The following is a 24,030-nucleotide window of genomic DNA, read 5'->3' as shown; positions in this document are numbered from 1 at the left end:
AATGTTTTTGAACCATATTTAGTGTAAGACTTGCTGGCATGGTTGTTCATGAAGGTGATTATTGTTTGGGTCTTCGTGGTGGTGGTTTTGTCTTTGCAGAGCCTTTTATCTCTGCTAAACCTGGCTTTTGGAGGAGATGGAAGACACCAGTTGGCTTTGCAGTCTGTGTCATGCTTGCAACAGCTCTGCATCTTCTTGAGAAGGAGGCTTAACTTCCATAGAGATCCAAGTTTTTCTTCCTCAGAGCAAGGTAGGTCTTTTTATGTATTTGAGATACTGTTGTTTTTACTACAGATAAGATTGTTTAAAATGATGGCAGAAAAAAACCAGAACCTTACAGCAAATGTAATCCTGTGAAATTGTTTTGCTATGGTGTTCAGTAGTATTAATGTTAATTAAAAAATGTCAAGTACTTGCATTGTTTTAAAGTACTTATTCAGTTTTAGTTTCCTGTGATTTCCCATTCATCAACTTCTCCCAGTATCCAATTGTTCGTATGTCAGCAGGGGAGGGATTTTTAGCTAGAGCTAAATTAAGTCTGTAAAATAAAAGTGGGCAAAGTTTCAGAAAAGTTTTCAAGCTATTAGTACTTAACAATGTAGTTACTAATTTAATGAGCTATGTGAACTCTTTTTTTTTAATGCTGATGGCTAAAAATAGTTTAATCATTGTTTTGAATTTTGCAGTCATGAGGGCTGCTTCACAATGATCTTAATGCTTAAATGTTGTAGCTTTAGTGGTGTAGATTAGTTATAATGGTCTTCTTGTTTCCATTTTGCTATCTGAATTGAATCAACTTTTTCTGTGCATTGGTAGTCTGATTCTCTGCATAAGATTGCCACTGTATTTGGTGTCTTAATAAATGATATTGTCTGCTAATTCAATTATAATATCAACAAGTCCAATAGCCTTACCCAGACACTATGTTTCTATTTTTAAAACTCAAGATTTGTGAGTCAGCTGGAATCTTCAATGGTTTTTGCCTTGGAATTGGGTTTCCAAACTCTGCTACTTGCCAGTGATAAGTTGTTCTAGGGCATCAGTATTTACATGGTGTTTCCCATATCCTACCTTAGTTACTTGTACTGTTCACTATGTAGTATCTTTCAGAAAAATGGATTCCACTAAGGGAAAATACATTCTTTGTGTTACATAAAGGTACAGCTTCCCAGAATTCATCTATATCTTACTGTCAAGAAGCAAGAGGTGCTCCTCGTTCTCAGAATCCATCACCTGGAAGTAGTAGCCCTCGGCCCTTTGTAATTGGACGGACAGTTCAGCGTCCTAGAGGAGATGGTCAAGATTGGGATGCAGTATCTTCTAGGTGAATGAAATAGGAAATAACTTACACTTCAGTTAAAAACATTTTGATGTAGGATTATATTATCAGCTCCATGTCAGTGTGTGGAATGATGCAACTCTTTTGGTAATTTGTGAAGATTCGAACTATGTTAATGAATTAAACCATTCTTAAAGGGTTCAGAATACATAAAATCATTGCCACATTGTACCCAACCGCCATTTAAAACAAAATCTCTTCCTATCAATTGTTATTGCTTGTGCATGTATTCGTAAGACACAGAAAAGTGTTTATTCAGTCTATTGCTGGAAAGTCAGGGATATTTCTTTTTTTCAGCAGATGACCTCGTAAGTTCTTTTAAGTGGAATGGCCATCCTGTAGGTAACAGTATATAGTATTGTCAAACATACTTTGCTGCATAAAGATTTCTACTGAAGTCTTTAAAATTTGTTGTTAAATGTGGCAACAAATTTCAGCTCTATAACATCTAAAAATTTGACTCTTATGTGAAATTATAAATTGTCTGTACACCCTCACAATGTAGAAGTATTTGTTTGTGGTTTTGTTGCTCATCTTGACACAACAGACTTAAAGCTGCTGTTCAAGTACCAATGTCTTCTAGTATGTGGGATTTTAAAAGTCCTTGTAAATCTTTACTGTGTGGTTTTTGGCAGTTCTTTTGAGTCTCTGTGATGTATGGTCATTGTGGTTGAGTAACTCCTAGGTATCCAAATAGACTGTGATGAGAATAGTTCAATTGTAAATACATCTTGACAGTCATTATATTAAAAAGTTGTTTTTATTTAAGTCTAATGTATTAATTTTTTATCATGTAACTAATATGGCACTGGCAATGAATTCCAGGCTTTTTGCCTTCTAGGACCCAGTCATTTTCCCAAGTTGAACAGTTAACAGTTTAATAGCAGCTGGTGTATATTGTGCAAGAGCAATGGCTTGGCTGTTAGTCTAGAAATGAAAGCTGCATAAGAATAAGTACCAGTTTGGGCAGTGATGAGACTTCTAGAAACCAGGTGGGAGTACTGATAGGGCCATATTATGAGCTGTTCATGACTGCGCACTTTTATCTTCCTGCACTCTGTGTGCTGCAGCAGACCTGCTCACTGCCCATGAATCTCATTTCTAACAAAATTATAATTTAGCCCTGAGGTAGCATAAAGAACAACATGATGTTGAATAGAAGATATGATGGAGGGAAACAACAGTAGTGTTGCTCTGCTCTGACGTTGCTGATTTTGATAAGGAAGAGGGGATTTTGCGTTTAGTGAACCTTGTCTTTTTCTACATAATTGTAATGTCAGTTTGTTTATTGCTATTCTATATGTAACTCTTCTTTTTCCTTGTTCTTTAATCTTGAGACTCTTCAATCTATCTGTTTGTCTGTTTCAAATTCTGCCTGGAAACTTAACCTTTCCTCTTCTGAATTGTTTTTATGATTGATACCTCTGCTTCTTTCCCTCTGGTAAGTGCAGCCAAACCCCAGTACATATTGCTTCTATTTTGCTTGTAGTTTTCTATTGACCTCTTAATCAGTTAGCATTTAACTTCTTATAGACATCTTTTACATTAATTAGACAATAGAATGTAACACAGTCATGCCACAATTCAGTTTCTTCAGCTTGTTTAATAATAAAAAAAGGAACCAAACAAAACCCAGTTATAAGTCATACAGGTTTTTGAAGCAAATCAAGATTGCTAAATGCTGTTTGGGATAAGAAAACTTCAAAATATGTCCTGAGTTTTATTAGTTATAATGCTGACAGTGGAATTAGATTATTATTGAAAACAATTGAAAACTAGTACAGTTACGAACTATGTATTGTTCATAATATACGAACCATATATATTTAATAATAGATTCACATATCACATATAAAATATTTAATAATCACATATAAATATTAATAATAAATTTAATAAAATTTTAAAATGTCTAGACTTTAATAGCACTCTGTGTACTTTGTAATATATACTTGATTGCACTTAAGACTTTCTTGGACGAGGGAATATTTTCTGTTTTACAATGGACAAGGTAGTCCTAACGATTAAACATAGCTCATGCTTCTTAATTTTTCTTCTAAGGATTCTTGTGGCTAGCTATATAGAATGGTTTTAATATCATAAGTATAATTCAGGGTGAAATTTGATTTAGTAAGTGGTCTTGCTTCAAGCAACTGATAGATTTTGTTAATCAAAAAAAAGTTTTAAATCAACCAATATTTCTCATGCAATATTGTATTCATTGCACGTGTATTTCTTCCAGTACACAGTGCTAAGGGAATTTGAAGATGACTGCCAAAACATTAGGCATTCACCTGTGATGCTACCAGTTCTGACATTTAAAAAAACAACCAAACAAAATCCCCCTCTTCCTGCAACACTGGTGGATAGCAGAGAAAGATTGGGATGGAAGGAAAGATATGCTTAAGGCAGGAGTAATGAAACTACTTGATGCTATTTTTAACATCTGTACATATGTGTTTTCTCTTTGCAAGAGTTAACTGTGTTTCTTTTTTTTTTTTTTTTAACTTTTGTTTGCTTGTTTTAAGTGGAAACAGTACTCAAGCAAATGCAAACTCCAGAATCTCTCTGCATTCCCCGTTTGATGTAGGACATATTGACCTACCAGATATTGATAATGAGGACGTTTTGGAATTACAGATGAAGCAGCTTAGCCTCCCTCAGTTCTGTGTTTCCATCTTGGAAAATGCAATACCTCTTCTAAGAACAGGTGAGAAGGTTTTGAGTTAAGTATTTAACGTACATATCTTTCACTTCCTTAATACAAACCTCTTAAGGAGTTGGTGTTGTGAGGTGAGTGCCTCAAACACGTAAGGCACAGCTGATAACTGATGTACTGTGGCTAGTTGCAACAGGTCTTTTCTAGGGACTTTGTTCAGGTCACAAAGCTTGAGTCTTCTGATTGTGTTTCAGAATTGCTTCAGAAGTTTTAGGTACTTTTTACTGATAGTGGCAAGAACTGAATGTGTGGTGGAAAAATAGTGTAGCAGGATAAAATGTCATTCAGGAAGATGAAAAAATAATCACTCTTAAGCAAAGGTGTTCTGATCTCTTTGAGCATAGTTTGTTCCTCCGGTTCAAGAAATAATAAACCAAAATGCTGGTGAAAGGCTTGTTTTTATTCTTAAAAATGCAGTAACAAATTATTTAAGAAATGTAAGTAATGATAGTCTAATTGCAATTATGATCTTTATTTTAGTTTATAGAGGTTCTAAATTGCTAAGTCCTTTTGGAGGACAGTCTTTTTGCTCCTAGATTGTCTAAAATGGTATTTAGCTGTAAAATGTAATGTAATTCAAAACAGGTATTGGTAAATGTGGTAAGGTTTTCAAATATAGGAGCTGGAAATGTGCAACTATCTATGACTAAGATACTAAAAGTTAGAGGCTTCAACTTATAAAAATTCTATGAAATATGTATGAAAATTATTCAGTTCTTTTTTTTTTTTTGCTATAAACCAACTAAAATGAATTAAAGTTCTGTTTTTCCCTTTCAGAATAGTGATATTTAAATATTAATTAGTCACAAGCACATTCATGACTTCTAGCATCTTTTATTTATAATGTAAAACTGCAGAAAATGTATTTTCTGTCTTTTCCATTTCTGGCACCTGTCACTTCAAATCTGCAGAGTTTAAAGACAGTTTTTCTACCTTTCATGATTCTTTCTTTCAATCTTATCATAGACCTAAAATAGTTTCACTTTCGGGTAAAGTTGATCTGTCTTTGTTTATCTTCCCCTGAGGTTCTTTGCACTTTTTAAACTCTACTTGGTGATATTTTTTCATTCTTCCACTGTGCTGTAATGAGACACAGATTGTGGGGAAACTAATATTTTTATCCTGTTCCTGTTGATCTGAAGGCACACTGTGAGACAGTGTGATATTGTGAGACAGTAGCACAGTTTCTCATGTGGTTATATTTTGGGTTGTTATCTTTAGTAAAATCAACAGGCATTTTTATGAATGTTATTATCAATTTATATGGTATAGTGTAGATTTTATTCTAGACGTTTTAACTACTGGGTAAAGGAAAAACAGTAAGCTTGTTGTAAAATTTGCTGCCTTTTATTTTGCAATATAATGTGTATTTTAGTTAAGCTTAAATTCTATTCCTTGTGGAGATGTTCACTGGAATTTTTCTTCCTTTGTGCTGACTTGCCTTGTGAGTGAAGTCATTGCAGAAGTCAATAGTGGTGTGGGGTTCTTTTTGGTTTGGTATGGTGGGGGGATTTTGTTTGTTTGTTTGTTTTGTTAAAATGGAAAAATTTATTAAGTTAAATTGGCAACGTTTTGACTAAAATCAATGGAAAACAGCACTTCTGTGAGATAGGTAAAAGCAAGCTTTCAAAAAGGCCTTGTGCCATTTTCTGTCATATGCTCACCCAAAGCAGATCACTCAAGCCGCACATTATCACTCCATATCTAGTCACATACAGAGATAGAAATTTTTTCCTCAAGTATATCAACAAAACTTCTTCAGTGTGTAAAATTTACAAGAGGTAGAAAAAGGAACAAATAAATTAATGTTTAATTATAATGAACAAGTAGAGCTTTATGTTTTTTAAACAGGCTTTGTTTTGAGGATTTTGAAGGATGCAGAATTTTTATCTTAGTTTAAAAATACATTGAAAATTCAATGGTGTTGTCTGAAATCCATCTATGATTTTAAATAGAAACTTACCATCAACAAGAAAATAAGCCAACAGTTGCACTACACTGAATATTTAAGGGAAACTGTCACCGTATGGTTCCTTAGGATGTCAGACAGTTTTGGCATCCTCTCTTGTGTGAGGTTGAAAATATTTGGTTTGGCTCCAGATATTCTGCCTTGTTCTTCATGAAACCATTTAACTCCTCTGTTTTCTCATTATCTCGGGACATTAGGTGGAGGCTTATATTTGTAGTAAATGTAGGCTGTACATGTCTAAGCTTGGGCCAGCTTTTCTTGTGGGCACATATTCAAGCTCAACATTTTACCAAGGATAAAAGTCACTAATAGACAAGATCAGCCTTGTTATTAAGAGACACTCAGAAGAAGAAATGAAAATGAATACATACCAGCCTAAAAGCAAAGGGGAAACTGTTACGGAGAACTGTGCAAGTAGATAAAGTGGGTATTCATCTTCTTGTCTTCTAAAAGATCTCAAGCAAAATATTCTGTGAAGAAAGGCACTCCTCTACCAAAAATGCAGATTAATGGGAATAGATAATATATACAAAAGATTTTTAACACAGCTATCTGGATGGGGAAAATTAGTGACTTTATTATGAACTTTTAAAAAGTTCAGTAATCATATTTACAGCTGTAGTAAAGTTCATGATTATTTTCTTAAGTAATTTCACGATAGGTTTTAAGGAAATGCAGATTTTTTTCCAAGTATCTAATTGCTTTAATCTGTCGTGATTTTGTCTGGTTGTTGTCTTCTGTGATTCAGAGCTATTAGTGGTTTAAGACAGTTAGCATTAGTTTTGTAGAAGCATATAGGAAAATTAAAATACCAGAATTTCATATTTGGAATAATCTCTTGTGTCTTCTGAATATGATACTAAAATATTTTGTCTGTACTTGAATTTATCCTCTCATTTGTGTTCGTAGGCAGTAGGAGAGTGACGATGGAGGTTCTTGAATTGCTTGTTGAAGACATGTTCCTTATTGGTGATGCTATTTCTGAAAATGTTTGGGAAGATGACAGCCTTTTTGCATTGGAATTGGTAAGGTTCTTCAGACTTTGATCAGCCATATTTGTCTCCTTTTATAAGCTTCTGACATTTTCTGTGGTGATTCATATATCTAAGCTTCTGCTGAGCTGTGCTTTTGAAAATTTTAAGTAGTTTATTGCTAGTTCTATTGATGACACAATTTTTTTAAATGTCAGTTTTTTTACCAGACAATACTTGGAGTTTCACCTCAAGAAGATAAGCAGCCATTGAGAGAAACACATGTAGGGAAGGGAATCTGAGGGAAAAGCACTGACTACAAATGTTGGGGACCAATTTGATGTAAAAAACAACTTTCCCTTTCTTTACTCCTTATAAACTATCTGTTTAAAATTAGGGAGATAACTGTTCAGATCCAAATCTGGAATTCTAAGATACATGCTATCCATTTCCTACCCAGGAACTATAGATCCTTGCACAAATTTCTGATATTCTTAACAATGTTGCTTAGCTGGGAAAGAAAGGAGAGGCCTTTTTGGCCCAGCAGAGGTTCAAAGCATCAAAGTGCTGTTGATGAAACAATTTAAATTGCTGAGCACAGTTGAGAGTTGTTATATACAGGAATTATAAAATTAGTGAATAGCAGATAAAATAATTATGGCTGACTTGCTGTTTTGCGGACAAGTGAAAGCTGAAGCATAAGCTGGCATGGCTCAGGCATGTAACAAATGTACCAGAGCTGCAGACTGAAACTTGTCTAAAGACTTGAATTAAATGTAGTCTTAAATGCACCTGACTTGAGTTAGAATTCATGAAAATATCACTGAATATGAAACAATAACAGCTGCATTATAAATTAATTAAAATACTGCTGTATGCTTCCCTATTCTCTATTTTATAAATGTTAATATTTATATTATTTATAGGACCTATTAGCAAATGCGAATTTTTTCTTTGAGTTTAATATACTGATCCGTGAAAATCTATTATAATTGATCAACATCATATCAGTGCTGAAGATTTCTTGCAGAACATTTAATCTCAGAAGCTTAATATCTCTTTGTCTACTTGTTTTATGACCTGAATCAGTGTATTTCATTGCCTATAAATCTATCAAACTACAGTAGAATATATTATATGTATACCATACTGATTTTTATTAGTAGGATAATGTTTGTTTCCAGGTTACTAACAAACAAACCTCTGCAAATAAAGTGGGTAATGGTATACAGTTATTGATTTTTTTTTTTAAATAGGAGAGAGGAAGAAAAAAACTTTGCTGCTTCCTCCGAGAATCAACAGGGATGAAAAACTCTTTGATGTTTTCAAAGTTATTGTGAATTGGTTTGGAAAGGGTTTTTTTTTTATTATTTTTCAATTTTAAGGTAAAGCTTTATTAGCAGGTTCAAACCAGGACTTAATATTTCCTTATTAAGACTGAACTTCAAAATAGGTAAAATTTCAGAAGTTCAAAAGTGTAGTGAGCAGAAATTAAGAGCGTGGGGGGAGAGAAAAAAGTGAGAGAGGAAAGGGGAGGGAGCAGCCAGGAATGGGTAGTTACTGAGCAAAGTATTCTGAACTAAGAGTGAAGGTAGACTGATGTCTAGGACTAATGCATAGATGGCAAACACAATGCTGTGTATTTTGTACCATTTATGCAATTTTAGCTTATGTGGCATAATTGTGTTAATGATACTGCAGGTGCTGTGTAAACACTAAATACATAGTGATGTTTCATTTTTTTCTAATTATTGTATTTCTGATTTTTTTTTCAGAAAGACAAATTGCTTCTGGTCCTGGGTTTGCTTGGAGAGACTATATTATATCACAAAAGCAATATGAGTGCAGAACAGCCCAAGGTGATGCTGGTGCATCACAGAATGGCATTTATTAGTGTTTCACTCTTCACTGTTAGATTGCTCCAAATACTTCTCCCTGTAGAAAAGGTATGTCATCACTAATTATAAGTGATTGTCTCTTGGTTTTGCATTTAAAGATGGCAGAAAGAGATACCTTCCTCAGGGATTCATACTGAGAAAATAGCCCCATGGACAGAGAAATTAATCTGATTTGCATTAGCTGGTGTATGATCACAGATAGCAACTTCGTCCATTCTTCAGTTGCCAGTGTATTCTGCAGATAACAAATCTTAAAAAAACCATTTTTTGACCAGTTTTTGAATGAGTTTTTGAAATTCAGTGTTCTTTTTCCTCCAGTAATGTTTTTTTCTGGTATGATGTATGGTTTGCAAAGCTCTGCTGCCCCCTGCTAGTTTATAGTATGCATGCAAGTAAGAGTAGAACTACACAGCATTTTACAATCATCACTCTTAATCTGATGGAATATAGTAAGCAATTATATTTCATAAATTAGAGTGATTTTAATTGGTCTTTGCTTCCAGTGCTCTTTAGAAGAAATTCTGTTGTAGCCCTTGGGGTTGGGTTTTTTTGTTTTTTATGGTGGAGGTGTTTTTTTCTTTATTTCAGATGGGAAAGTCTGATCAAGTTTTTATGTGGTGGAAAGTGTTAGATGTTTAAACCTGAATGGGTTTAAATTTTTTGGACCTCTTTTTAGTGGAATGTAGCTTTTCTTAGACATTATTCAATCAGAGTAGAAGATCCATTTTCAGTTACAGGGTTTTTGTCACAAATATTAAGTCTTGTACCTGAAAATAAGTGTAGACATACTAATCTAATGACTTTTTATAATTTTTGTCTTTTATGTTCTTGTGACCTAACACAAAGTTTCCATTCTGTATGTAACGAGTTGGAACAAAGTTACTGTATTTGACATCACAATTTGAGTTGAAGGAATGTACACTTGCAGTTAAAAATAAAAGAAAAAACCCAAACCAACAAGAAAAATCCCAGTCCTTAGTTTGCAATATGACCATGTGGAATTGTAGACAGTTTTTTATTAAATACAGAAATAATTGTGGTCTATGTGTTCTCTGCCATCTTGTGGTCAGACAATGAATTGACTCCAGCAGTGTTTGTGCCGTGCCTGGATCATACATAAGTTTTGTGACTGGTTGCAAGTCTGATATTCGGAGTGACATCTAATTAACTATCACTTTTAATGAAGAAAAAATAATTATTCCTGTAGAACTCATTTAATGAAATATATTTCTCTAACTTCTAAGTAGCAACAATATTAATTGTACTTGTTGAATGATTGCAAATGCTATTGTTGGTTTTGCTGTATTTTCAGGCTGTTATTCTTACAGCTGCTTTCTTTTTCAAAGGCGAGTAAAGTTACACAAAAGAGTTTGCTGAATGCTTTATTCCTTCTCTCACTGGATATGTCCTTCTCCTTGGAGTACCCAAGCATTCATGAATCTGTTGCAGCCTATCTGGAGCAGATGAGTACTGAGAACTACAGTATTTATAAACAAGTTTCAGAAGCTGCATATTCGATTGAATGCACTTGTAGCTTTATGGTTGAAGTGCATAAGGAGGTGTGAAACTTTATTGTTTAAAATATTTCCTGTAGACAAAGTTCTTTCCTCACTTCCTTTCCTCTGTTGTAAAAATTATAGTGTAGCATAGCTGAGGAAGATCCCTAAGTATGAGTATTCTGTAGGATACCAAATGTAGTCATGATGTTAATATTAGTCATGATGTTTGTGAAAAATCTTATCTGAAGTAAAAACAAAGAAATAAACAATTGGAGATTGGAAGTAGGCATGGGGCAAAGAAGGAAGAAGCAACAAATACTCTGCTTATTTATACAAACATATACTTGTATATACATATATATCTTTATAATACATATTTATAGATATATATTTATATAATACACCATTTATTTTATATTTATTTAAATATATAGTGTGGGTGTATGTGTGTTGTCCAGGAGTTAAATATATTGTTCAGAAAATTTTAAATCCCAAGTACTTTGGCAATTGCTGGCAATTGCAGCTTTAATAAACAACTACTGGATGGGCTGAGATTTGTGTTTCAGTTTGTTATGAAGACAACTGCTTTATTAGTTAAGAGATTCTAGCACAGTACTGAAATATTCTTCTCCATTATCCAAACGGATAAGCAATTTTGCACAATACTGGTTCCATTGATACTAATATAAATGAGTAACATACAGCAATATAAATATAGTGCTGTCTTAAATCAGAGTTAATCTATCCTTTGTCTAGGCAGGTTCTGAACTTTATAGAAGCAATACTTTGCTCATAAAATGCTGTTTACAATAAAGTTAACTCCATCAAATTTAAATGGCTCATGTTTAATGTATTTGGTAACCAAATATGATAAAGACATATGTACTTAAATTTAAAAAAAAATCTAACTTGCTCTTTAGTAGTGATACGTTAAAAGTTTAGTAGTTAAATCTTTTATTATACTCTTCTCACATAAAATGCATATTGATTAAAAAAATAATAATTTGAATAATGTTATCGTGTTTGTGCTGTGAAATGTTAGACATACATTATTTCTACTGAGTTTAATAGAAGTTTATTTGGATTCAGCAGCTCAAGGGCTTTCAGGTCCGAGGAATAGGTTCTAAACTGTTTTTTGTTGAAACGTATTGAATTAGTTAATTATAAACTTCTCTGTGAAAGACTTAATATTCAATTATGATAAATTCTGAAAGATTATGCAGTAATATTGGATACTTTTAATTTTACTGGTTTTGCTAGTTTCATTCTTTCTCTTCATTTTACTTCACAGGGGGACAGGAATCTTTCTGAGTTACTAGAATTGGCAGATCAGGCCTTGAGTAGTCTACCCTTCCACCTACACTTTCCCTTGCTTCAGGAATGCATTCACATATGCTCAAATATGTGAGTACACACTATTTAAAACTCTGCTTGAGAAAATAAAATCGGTCATTTTTTTGGTGGATAAGGTTTCTCAAATAGGAGCCCAACATGTTTATTCCCTGTATGAGCAATTATTTTCTTTTAGCCATTGAACAGTCTCTTCAAACTGATTTGTGCCATTCTGTAGTGGATTTCTTGAAAACTGAATTTGAGTTGCTAAACACTTTATGTTATATTTTATGTATGAGCTTTTATGATTTTGTATGTAAAGTTACGTGATTTATAAGGAAACAGTCTTAAAGACTTTGCTTTCTTTCAGACTTCTTTAAAATCCTTTGCTCTGAGTGTATTTGTATAACTTATTTTTTTTTACTTTCAGAAGTCGTAAAGGACTTACTTTATTGTAGATGCTTTCTATTACAATATGGCATCTCTTTTATTAAACAGCATGTTTTTATTGCTTTTTAGATTTTTCCATGGCTTTGGTTAGAGAATAAGTAACCTTATGGTGCCTGAAAAAGTTCTTTCTTGAACAACAAAAATTTAATTTTGTACTGATTCAGAACTTGGCTTTAGGGAATTTTTTCAAAGGAGACTGCATTTAAGAGCTGTCCAGTAAGTGATTTTAAATTATGAAATGTCAGAATGTTCTTCAATGTTCTGATGCTTTTAGAGTTAATTATTGTTTGATTACTGTTTCAGGCAGTAGGAAATTCAATTCACTTCATGGTAATGAGATGGACTTTTACCTCTATAATGAAAAAATTCTAAAAGCACAGGTTTTTTCTATAATCATGTATATGATCAAAGATGTCTACTGAAGCTCAAGAGAATTTTATGTTTTCAGATGAACATCAAATTTCAGGCTCTTAATTTTGATGAGAGAATTTTGAAAAACTATGGTCTTTGATTACCTACATGTTAAAAAGAATAAACATATGCAAACACAAAGATTGATACTATGATTTTGGCAAATATGTTGTGATCTCTGAACGTTTTTCTGTTTTTCAGAATGTATACCATTGCAGGAAGTTTTTTTCAGAGATTATCCTGAAATTTAACAAGAACATTTTTGTAGGCATCTCTAGGTAATGTAAAATAAATTAGTGACGTTAACTATTTTTAATTTTAGTTGGAAGTCTGCCAAGGCCAACTCATTGCTTCAGGCAGAGGGTCAGAAGTTGCTTCTCCGTCTATTGTCTCATCCTTTGTTGAATATAAAAGCTGAAGCCTATCACTGCTGTTTGGAAGTGGTTAAGGTTTGAATTAATGCTTAATTAACACTCTTGGTGGTGCCCTCACTAATGCATGTTATATGGTTTTGTCATTAAAAGCATTTCTAATGCAAATTCAGTTTACCATGTTATATGCTGAAAAATCAGCATAGGCCTGGGCTTGCAGTTCACTGTTACGTTCTTGGTATTAAGTCTGCTTGGTTAGGTTAGACTTCAGGTACTGCACTTAAAAATTATGTATAAAGAACATGTAAATCCTTTTATGTACTACTCCTGTTGTTGTTTGTTGGTTTGTTTTCTTTGGGTTTTTTTTCCATGTTTTGGGGGGGTAGCAGGGGATGGATGGTGTTGTGTGTGTCTTGGGTTTTTTTATAGGGATATTTTGTTGCGGCCTTAGTTTTTTGTAATGATAGCCCAAAGGATAAAGAGCATGAACTTGCTGAAAGTATGGCTGCACTCTATGCTGGGAATGGCAATGTCATATTTATCAGGTCGTTTTAGGTATTCAGTAATATTGGCTCACAAAATAAAAATCTTTTTTGTGTTTGGATATAATACCTGATTGAAATTTTTGTTTTCTATAATGGTTATAATTTGTACTTAGTGTGCTTGTAGCACAGTTCAGTAATGGACAACTATGCTGGAGCTAGCGTCTCTGAAAAAAAGAGTATATCCACTGAATGACACTTCTGTTTTTGTGATATTTTTACCAGCCTGTTTCAGGTTTTTCTTATTTTAATGTAATGCCAAAAGTTGTCTTATTTCATGTAATGCCAAGCAACACGCACGGGTTTTCTAATTTATTTTCACAATTATTCAAAATAAAACCAAAATGATTTTCTATTTCTTAGTCCTTGTGTAGTAACAGGAGTTTTCAGTCAGTGATCCAAACAGTTTGTATTTCTTCCAGGGCTGTCATGTTTAGCTTTCAGAACTAGTCTTCCAAAGCGCATGGAGAAAGTCTTTAACTGCATGACAACTTCGGGCTGTCTATAAAACAAGATGTAGTAGTGGAGACTGTCCTGAATTTTTAAACTAACAGACTTTATTTTTACTCAAGGACTGTTTAGGTATTCATAATATTGCAAAGCCTATGTCTTCAATCTGCCAGGGAATACATTTTCTTCTACACCCTAAAGTGTTATATGAAATCTGTACATTCGGCCTTCAGGAAGATAAGAATGAGGTACTGTATTTACTAGCTGCATTTGTAGGTTGATGTGCATGCAGAGTAAGTGTTGATATTCTCCACAGTGGTCTAATGCTTACCTGAAGTTTTGACTAAATATGGTTTCTTGCATAAAGAAAAGCTATGCAAATAGTAAGGTTGTAGTCAATGGAAAGATTTTATTTTTAACAATGAATTCAGAGGAAAGATAATATTATGTGCATGGGATGCTATTAACTGTAATAAAGGCCAGTGAAAAATGAAATATGTTTTTTACTTTTTTTGTGTAATATATTCAGCCCTCGTAAAATGTACATATGATGAAAAAGTTATGTACGGTGCTTTACATTTATGGGAAACATGAACTTTTAAGTATGAAGTCTTTGTAAAAGTGCGGCAATGTCTGAAATGGTTGAGGAACAAAAAGACACTTTAAATCTTCAAGTCTTTGCTATAAAATTGTATTTCACCGCCACAAACATCTGTGTTTAAATATAGTTACCTGAGTATTATAGAAGTATTTTACAATGTTATAGAACAGGACCAAATTTCCATTGGGTTCATTTATATGCATGACTGCTTAACATATGTGCACTATTTCCTAGCCTATAGAGCTAGGAAAGTAGGGAGTTGTGAGAGGAAGATAAAGTTACTTATGTTCTTCTTAACAACTCACTCACAGCTGATCTATAACATCCCTGCAGTCAGAAAGAACACTGACTAACAAATTATTTATATATTTTTTAGCTTCTCTTCTGGAATGAGATTTTTTTTTTAAATTCAGTACTATGCACAGTTCCATTTAGAAGTGATTTTTTTTAGATGTGAGCATTTTAAAGAGAAAAGTAAAATATCTTTGAGAATGTGCTATATGTTTATGCTTTGTGTATAATTTATCTTTTGCAAAGACAGCATTTATTTTGTCTACTCCATTGGATATGTTATTAAAAAGACTGACAGTTTTCTCTTAGTGGTTGGTCGAGCAAAAGAAATAGATCTCAGTTGATGCTGAATTTAAAGTATCAGAGATGGACAATTAGTGGTTGGTCGAGCAAAAGAAATAGATCTCAATTGATACTGAATTTAAAGTATCAGAGATGGACATATTTGTAAATATGCACTCATTTGTTCTCTACCTTACAATGCATTTTTATTACACTTCCAACAAAATAGATAATATCATATCCAAGTATGTTTTTATTTATTTTACTTCTTGGCTGTATAACTGCTGCTTAAGTTTTCATAAAGCATCAGTTTAATCTTTCAGGCATGTGACAATGAGAAAAAAAATTGAGAAGAACCTTATATTTCAAGGTTAGGTTTGATATTTGCCATATGATTTTATAAAGCCAGTCTTTCTCTAAAGATAGACTAGAGTGATATTATGAAATGCTGTCCTTGTTGCCTGGGGTGAGAGGACTTTTAGCTCTTGCATAAAATGCAGAGTTTATCTGCTAAAGGTAGGTGTTCTTACACTGTATAATGAAAAGTTAATTCTGATAAGCTGGGCTTTTTTCCTCTATTCCCATTGCAGTAATAATTTTAACTTGTAAATACTCTAATACTGTGTATTGTATAGATTATATACTAGATACATGAATGCAGTGTAACTGCTGTATCATATAGCTTTTTTGATTTTGATAGAGAGCTTCAGATGAATTATGATACAGTTTGAAATATTTGGTAGCCTTATTAGTTTGACTCTTTGCCTCAGGAAAGTGAAGTGGCCCCATAACAGGCTTTAAGTCTCTTGTCTTCCTGTATCTTCAGAAGCATATCATAGACTGGGAATAAAATGCCACAGAAAGGCAAGGTCAGGAAAGAAAAGAATAAGAGTTTCTTTTACCTGCAGGATAGAGGGACCAATAGGTGGAGAAGTTTAAGTGATGATTTATTTTATTTCAGAAAAGACAAACCAGAATTCTAAGGGGAAAATGATTGAGTGCTGTTCAGGCAGAACTATTTGTTTTCGCATGAAGGCTTTTCTAACAACTTAATGCTTAGTGTAGCTGACAATTTAACTGTAGCTTTCTGCAGTAACAATATTTTGTCTTTGAGACATTTCTGTATAACATTTCCAATTAGAGCATTGACAACTGACTTCAACACATCAGTGGTTGTATTAGTTGATTGGTTTTTTTGTTATTGAGCAGGTGAACTCTACAGCCAAGACCATTCTGATACATCTGTTGCAAGGACAGTTAATGATGGAAGTATTAACTTGGAACAAGTTTATTGAGGCCCTCTTTCCTGTCCTTCCCGTTTTACAGGTACTTTTAAGTGCTTTAATCTGAATTCGATGTATGCAATAATGTATATCACGGTAAATAACAGATAGAAGTAGCAGATGGAAAATAGATTAACAGTAGTATACATGCAGACTTGTAGCTCCTCTGTGATAATAGTTTTCTGATCAAATATACTCTCAAGAAATTGCAGTCAGGGTAAGCTATATTTTTAGTATATATAGATACTTGTTTTTTGGTGGTTTTGTTTCCAATGTTATAGAAATATCCCATGAGCCTTAGTCTTCCTATTTCCAACGATGTGCAAATTTAATTTTCATTATTTTTACTCTCAGCTTGATCTAGAGGGAACTTTTGCCTTCTCAGTTGGATTTTCAGCCTAATTGCTCCATCTGAATTCTTTACTGTTTTTTTACTAGTACTTGAAATTTCCTTTCTGTCGTCTGCCCACAGTCTTCCAGATTAGATATTTTGCTGCATTTGCCTGGTGTCTGTTTTTTTGCCTTATTTCTCTCTTAGCTAATAAATTCAAGTATACATTTTGTCTTCATTTTCTCCAAAAATATCACTCTTGATAACTGTACCAACTTACTTGTTTCCCTGCTATGTGTTCATTAATTGCCTGCACCTCAGTATTGCCTAAGTTGAAAAAGCAGCTTATATAACTTAACTCTGTATGCAAACTGCACAAAAATCATGGCAAAAATGGGGAGAAATTGCAAATAAGATGGGCCATGAAATAGATGGCTCAGACAGAAAAATATGCAGAGGAGATACACTGAAAACTTGAAAGTGGTGGGAGAAGGGTTATTTCAGAGCTTTCTCAACCAGTAATTACAGCTTTTTTATGTTACCTGCATAGCTATCTTATATATGATTGACATTCAAGATTAAATAGGAGGGGATTTAATATAAGCTATAGGTTAAACATGTGAGAAATTTTTGTGAGTAGAATTTCACTCTATTCTGTAGCCTGTAGTGGCTTTGTACAATAGATACCTAAGTAGAGCATACCAGAGGTTTATGTTTACTTCATGCATATAAAATACATTGTATTTTGCTCTACTTTTAAAATGTTTGCAGTATCATTACTTGACATAACTGATTCCCTTTTGTCTGTTTGTGTGAGAAACGCTTTGACGAAGATCTGAAAATAGGTAGAATTTAATGTTTTAAAATAATTTTCTTGTAGGGACTAAATTTTATTTATTGAAATGGAAACGGGACTTACAAAGCAGCACCACATTAACAGATTGAAGGGTGAAGCTTTGGGTCAAAGTACCTCTAGGCCATGTAAAGAAATCTTTATTTTTATTTGTATACAGGATCATTTATTAATTTTTAAAATTACTTTCACAGAGGAATATGAATCTGCAGAATTTGAATGTTTTCTTTAAAATTGCTGCTTTTTTTTTTAATGTTGCTCCTTCCCCACCCTCCCTTAGCCCCTAAAAAGGGAATTATGTTGTCTAATTTGCTACGTTAAGTAAGTGGATTTTTATAATTTTGGAAATTTTTGTTTGTTGCTTGTTTGTCTTAGGGTTATGCTGACACTAAAGATACTTTAGGTAAATGCATTCTCTCTTTGAGTGAAACAACCTCTGACAAAGGAGAGGGTGTTCTCCCAAGAACTCCCAGACTGCAGGCTGCTCTGCGCCTTCTCTTCTCAAAAAAACAGCTGTAAGTAATGCTCTGTAGCATTTCAGCACATCTTCTAATGTTGATGACATTTCCAATTTCTCCTAAATGTTATGCTGTGTCTTGATTTGAAGGGCTGATTAATCAATACGGAGTGTGGTACTTCCAACCCATATTATAAACTAATTAATTTCTAACTATACAGCTGAAATTTTCCAGTATGAGGGCTACATATATTTATTTTAATTATTTATTCATTTAGGGTTCGTTCTGTAGCAGCCAAACATTTAGCATTTCATCTTCTGAATGAAGAAGGTTCAAGTCTGAAACGCCCACCTCTGGATGGTAATGTCCTTTCCAGCATTTCAAACTTATTTATTGTAGAAGGAGCTATGGAGCTAAAAATGAATGATAAAATGGACTCAATAATTAAGGTTAGTAAACTCTGTCTGAATTTTGCCCTTCTACCTGCCCAGTCTCTGAAGTTTCCACTTTCAGAAGGTTGCAATATTTCATACAAATTACCTTGTTTCGTAAAAAGAAATCTATTGATGTATTCTTTGTGTGCACTGAAACAGTAGTTTTCATGCTATCATTTGCAACACTAAGAAAAAAATCTTCCTTTTTTTCTTCTCTTCTCTGCAGAAAAGACTTGGGTACAGAGAACACTGGCCTGCTCTGTTTATAACAATTTCATTCTGCATGGATAGAATCTGATTTTTTTCTCATCTAGTTTTTTCCCCAAAAAATCAATTTTTACTGAAACAGGCACAAATAATCTTTAATATGAAATATTTTAAAACTGATTGCAAACTTATGTCTGTGTTTACTTAATATTGCTTCTGTTGCAAAGTGTAAAACAAATCGTGAATGAATGACTCATGGAAAAACTTGTCTCTTCTTTTTTTCTTTTTCTCATCTCCCCTCCATTCTCCTTTCTTCCTTCCCCTCAATACTTTCAGATTAACAATACGATAAGCAAATGCGAAGATGCTTGACCCTATTGCTGTTAAAAAGTCAGTCCCCTATACAGACTGAAAAGCATGTTCTAGCTTTTCTGTATAGTTTCAAGCTTTCTGTAGTCCTACATAAATCAAGCGTTATTTGTTAGAAGTCTGCAACTATGGTGCACTGGAAACTATTTGGTTTTCATATTCCACAGGCGTTATTAGAGGTTTGTTGCCAAAAGATTATAACCTAATCCATTCTTATTACATGCACGTGGGATCTAACCAAATAAATTCTAATAAGGAATTAAGATATTTTTATTTTCTACTTCCTGTTAGGAAATTTGGCTGGTTACCTTGTTTCATGATAGCATACTGGATGCAAATCTATTATTATTTTACTTTTAGGCAGAAACTGTTGAAAAGCTGTATGATATCTTGACTTCTGATGCTGTTGACCTAGTTTTACGGAAGTCTGCAGCTGAGCAGCTGGTTGTCATTTTAGAAGGTAGAATTCTTCAGAAAATTTGAATTCATGTGCTGGTCATTCGTGAGCTTGAAGTTTTGCTAGGTTGTCTGTATGCTTGTGCTGAGGGTACTCTTTGTAATTTTTGTTTTATGAATTTTGATAAAAAGGATAAATGATTGAATTACAATGCAAGTAAGCAATCTTACTTAGAGCATTATTTCACTTGGTGCATAACTGTAGAGTTTCAAACCTTGATGTTTTTATTCTATATACTCAAACTCTGATTCAATAATGTTTTCTTCAAGGAATTTAAATTCTAATGAGAGAATGTGAGTTCTTCACCATGGGAAGGTGAAGTCTTAGATATTAAAAATATTGTCAGAAAAATTATCACAAAAATGAAGAAGTGTATCTACTTTGTCTCATAAAATACATTTAGTTATGGCTGTAAAGGTTTTCAGATGTTTCAAAATTGAAACAAAGCATTGGATGAAATTGTGAAGGAAAAAATGGAGCTTTATCAGGACAGATTTAATATGAAGGATCACTTTTTAGTTATTAAAAAACATACAAGCCAACCCAACCAATTCAAATGAGATATCTTTTTGTTATTGTTGTTGAACATTCTTAAACCAGATACTGTAAAGGGTTAAGTCAATGGAAAATACTCTCATGGGGATTAAGTAAATACCATTTTCAATTCCACATTAAACTGTTAAAGTCTTTTAAAATGTTACAAGTGAAATCCTCGTTTGACTAAAATTGAGTTGCACTGGGATTACTGTAATTCTTCAACACAAAATTCTTATGGAAAGTTATGTAAGGTATTGAAGAATCTTGTGTTCAAGAGGCTATTATAGTCAGTTAAAGTACTTTGAGAGGGCTTGCCTTGCTAGAGATCTGTACTACTGTTGATTGATAAGCAATTTTAGAAACTTGTTCTAGACAGCAAAAAAAGATGTTTAATATTAAATTTTTGCAGAACCAGTAATTCTTACTATCTTTTGCTTTTCCTACAGATACCAAAATGCATGACATTGTGAAAAAGTTGGGTGTGAAAGAAAAGATATTGGCTTACCTTAATGAATGTGTACATGTGGATGGCAAGGTAAAAGTATGGTTAGAGGTTCTTCTGCAGCATTGCACAGCACGTTTTTTCTGCACTTCAAACACTAGTCTTTGTGCATTAATGCTGCATTGAATACAAGTGTTTAATAACAATTATAATAGCAATATGTATTTAATTCTAGTTTTGATAATGCTAAGATTCTCTTAAAGAGTGAAGATTGGTTTGCCTACCTATGAGAAGAGTTAGCCAGAAAACTATGTGTATGGTGGGGTTTTGGAATGTACGAAAACTTCCCTGAAAGCTTTCTCAGTTGGGGCCAAAAAAGTATTTTAATGACCTAAAAAAAAAAAGTATTATGTTATGTGTAATATCTCTAAACTTAAATTCTGAAGCAAATTATAATTAAAAATGAGATGTAATTGTATGGCATGTTCTTGTAAATGTGTCAGATTGAATTTCAGGTATAAATAATTTTCTGACCAATAGAAGATCACTTCGCCAGGGAGGGTCTCTTGTTGTAGTTGATGGAGCTTTCCATTTTTGTAATATGGATAATCTGATGCTTGATTGCTTCTGGAATTCATTCTTTGAAATCATTTCATGCAAGCATATTTAGACTAGATAGTGCTTAATGTAACCTCAGTGGATAAAGCTTTTTGGCTTTCTTGCATAGTACTGTTATCCCATTCCAGCAGTCCAAATCTTGAGTTAGTTTTAGAAACCATGAGAAGTTTTATGTAATGACATTTTTCCCAAAAGTGTACAAGAGAAAAAAACTGCTTGATACTTAGTGGAATTCCTTTTTTTTGTCAAACTAATGAAAATTACATTCTTCTTCAGGAGTGGCAATTTCCCCCCCAGATTATCAGTATCTAAGATTATTTTATCTCTGTAGCATTAAAGAATGTCTTCTCCAGTTTATGATAGCTTGTACAGAAGTACTTTAGTAAACTGTTCTAATACAGTTGAAGCAATTGAAATATTGGGTTCCTCAGGTGTTTTACTGTGGGGGTTTTTTTAGTATCAGTTTTTTAGTATCTTCTTTAGAGAGAGAAAGTAATCCAAATGTTGTTTTTGTTTGGGTAGTGAGTAGATATTGCTCAATAATACAGAATGACAAGCATGGGAAATATATTGCCCTAAACAGATTCTTCATGGTCAAGTAAGAGTCTAGGATGAACTTTAAAATAATATTTTTAGCCCTTTATAAAGTTTAATTTAATCCAGGAAGGGTTCAGGCAGCAGCTCTCTATGGCCTGTGACATTAGGACACTATCCTAAGGGAATCTAGTCCAGATTCTTGGTTCTCCCCTTGAATGATTTTTTTTTTTTATTTCATCATAAAATTAATAGCAAAAAAAAAAACAACAAAAAAATCTTACATGTTCTTAGAAAGGTGGCTACTGAGAAAAGAAAATAGAAGAAGTAGTAGAAGTAAAAAGCAGCATCAAAATAAGGCTTTATGTATAACTGTGCAAAAGATTCTTTCCATACTAAATAAGTAGGGCTTTTGTTCATGCAGTATTAAACTAAAATGTTGATGCTGTTGGTAAAACAAATTTTAAAGGCAGAAACTCATAGGCAAAGTAATGATACAGTGAACGAAATACTCTCTTCTCATTCTTAGGAGCTGTGACTTTGGTTGTATTTTTGGCCATTCACTGATACTTTAACTTTTAGCAAACTTCTTTCCATTCTCATGTTCTGACAGCATGGGACCCAGAAAATTAATGTAATATAATAAAATATTTGCATTTTTTAGAAAATGAATAAACTTACACAGTTGTAAATACTTGGTGGTTTTTTAAATAATTCAGCTCACATATATCCTTGTTAAAATTATATAACTTGAAAGCAAGTGTTGTAATTCTGTTATGAAGCCAAAGACCAATAAAATTACCATCAATTAATAATAAAATGAATCAAAAAGTAAATAAATATTTTTTAATGAATATGCAGTTGTCATCTGGCTGAAATGTGCTTGTCTAAGGAAGTTCTAGGCTTCTCTTTTACAAGTGATGGAATATATTGCTTAATAGTGTGAGAGTTCATGTTAAGCACATCATAATAAATTATACTGATAGTTATCTTTATTTAATCTTTTTCTCTGTTCCTGCAGCTTATGGAATCCATAGTGTTACCATGTCTGACACTCCTACGCAAAATTGTGTCTGTTGACCCAGTTGTTCGCCTGTCCTTAGCACAGCAGCCTTCTTTACTGCTTTTGCTATTCAGAGGTAAAGACTGTATTTCCTCTGTAATACCCAGTTAGATGTTTAACCAAATACCTTCTTAAGAACTTTGATTCTTCTTCTCAATCTGAAGAACTTCAGATTCTGCTACTTAAGAGATAAACCATCATGTGCTCGTTTTACCCATGTTGTGGCATGTGTTGAAGAGATTGGCAGGAAACTGTGGAAAGCAGTTGCTTTTAACTAGTGTCTATGTATTATTAGGTGTCAATGTTTTTCTAATGCATTTATAATTATCTTTATTTTATTCAGTTTCCCTGATACTCCAAAGTGATCGTGCTGTTTTAACTGAAACTGCAATATTGCTTTGTCTTCTGTTGTTTGATGAAGTAGCAAGAACAGAAACATGGTATGAAAATCCACTTATTTAATAGCATATTTTCTAGATAAATTTGAAGGTTTTAATAGAAATAAATTTTTATATGTCTTCAGACAAGTTGTGCTCCAAACTTTTATAGATCCAAAATTGCATATTTGTAGTCCAAATTGTTTCAATACTTGGGTTACATGCTCTATAGGCCTACATGGCATATTTTTGCACTATGAATACCTCAGTGTTAAGTTTATTTTTCAAAAAACCTTGATTGGTCTGTAGTCCATCTTTTCCATGAATAGAAACTATGCAAATAAAATAGCTATTTGTAGACAGGTGTTTTAAACTTAATTAGAATTCTCCTATTTACTTCGGCTTTTAAGTGTAGCAGTTGTCTTTAAAGCATCAGACCTCAACTTATGATATTTTATTATTTGAAAGTTGTGTATGCATGAAAAAATATGCTTTTAGCATATTTCACATACATGAAATATACTGAAAATACTTATAATGTGTGGTTTTTCTCTAACAGAAAAAACGAAACAAGTATGTGGGGTTTTTAATGTACAATATATCTGCAATAAGTATGCCATATTTAAGACCTATCTAAGTATCTTAAGATTTAAGAACTATCTTAATATTGCATAATCATGAAGAAATACTGTTTATTAATACACATTATTCATCAATGGGTTATTAAAGATCTAGCTAAAGGGAGAAATACATCTATATCCAAATAATAAGGAAATAATGTGTGTAGCATTAGGAGAAAATCAAATCTTAAAATAGGGCATAATGACTATGACTTAATCTCTTGCAGGGCTGATGGCATAGCCAGTAATTATACTGAGGTACCTGCCTTCAGTTTACCTGTTGCTGTTGTTAGAAGGTATGTGTGGGTAGTGGCTAGTTGGT

The 24,030-nt window shown here is 33.1% G+C and overlaps 1 protein-coding gene across 1 annotated transcript in view; it reads left to right on the top strand.

Moving 5' to 3' along the window:
- The window catches only part of RTTN (rotatin), a 79,385-nt gene that overhangs the window by 6,774 nt on the left and 48,581 nt on the right, over positions 1-24,030 (top strand). Inside the window, exons 7-23 of the mRNA XM_017729440.1 lie at positions 100-250; positions 1,159-1,324; positions 3,868-4,049; positions 6,937-7,052; positions 8,774-8,944; positions 10,243-10,455; positions 11,687-11,799; positions 12,911-13,037; positions 14,074-14,199; positions 16,335-16,451; positions 17,968-18,107; positions 18,328-18,499; positions 19,421-19,520; positions 20,501-20,589; positions 22,670-22,787; positions 23,055-23,151; positions 23,936-24,004. Of these exons, the coding sequence (XP_017584929.1) occupies positions 100-250; positions 1,159-1,324; positions 3,868-4,049; positions 6,937-7,052; positions 8,774-8,944; positions 10,243-10,455; positions 11,687-11,799; positions 12,911-13,037; positions 14,074-14,199; positions 16,335-16,451; positions 17,968-18,107; positions 18,328-18,499; positions 19,421-19,520; positions 20,501-20,589; positions 22,670-22,787; positions 23,055-23,151; positions 23,936-24,004 (2,267 nt within the window). The remainder of the gene's footprint in view (positions 1-99; positions 251-1,158; positions 1,325-3,867; positions 4,050-6,936; positions 7,053-8,773; positions 8,945-10,242; positions 10,456-11,686; positions 11,800-12,910; positions 13,038-14,073; positions 14,200-16,334; positions 16,452-17,967; positions 18,108-18,327; positions 18,500-19,420; positions 19,521-20,500; positions 20,590-22,669; positions 22,788-23,054; positions 23,152-23,935; positions 24,005-24,030) is intronic.

Source organism: Corvus brachyrhynchos, unplaced genomic scaffold (genome assembly GCF_000691975.1).
Source record: "Corvus brachyrhynchos isolate BGI_N302 unplaced genomic scaffold, ASM69197v1 scaffold331, whole genome shotgun sequence".
In the NCBI taxonomy this organism is placed as follows: domain Eukaryota; kingdom Metazoa; phylum Chordata; class Aves; order Passeriformes; family Corvidae; genus Corvus; species Corvus brachyrhynchos.
This window is presented reverse-complemented; position numbering and strand designations above follow the sequence as displayed.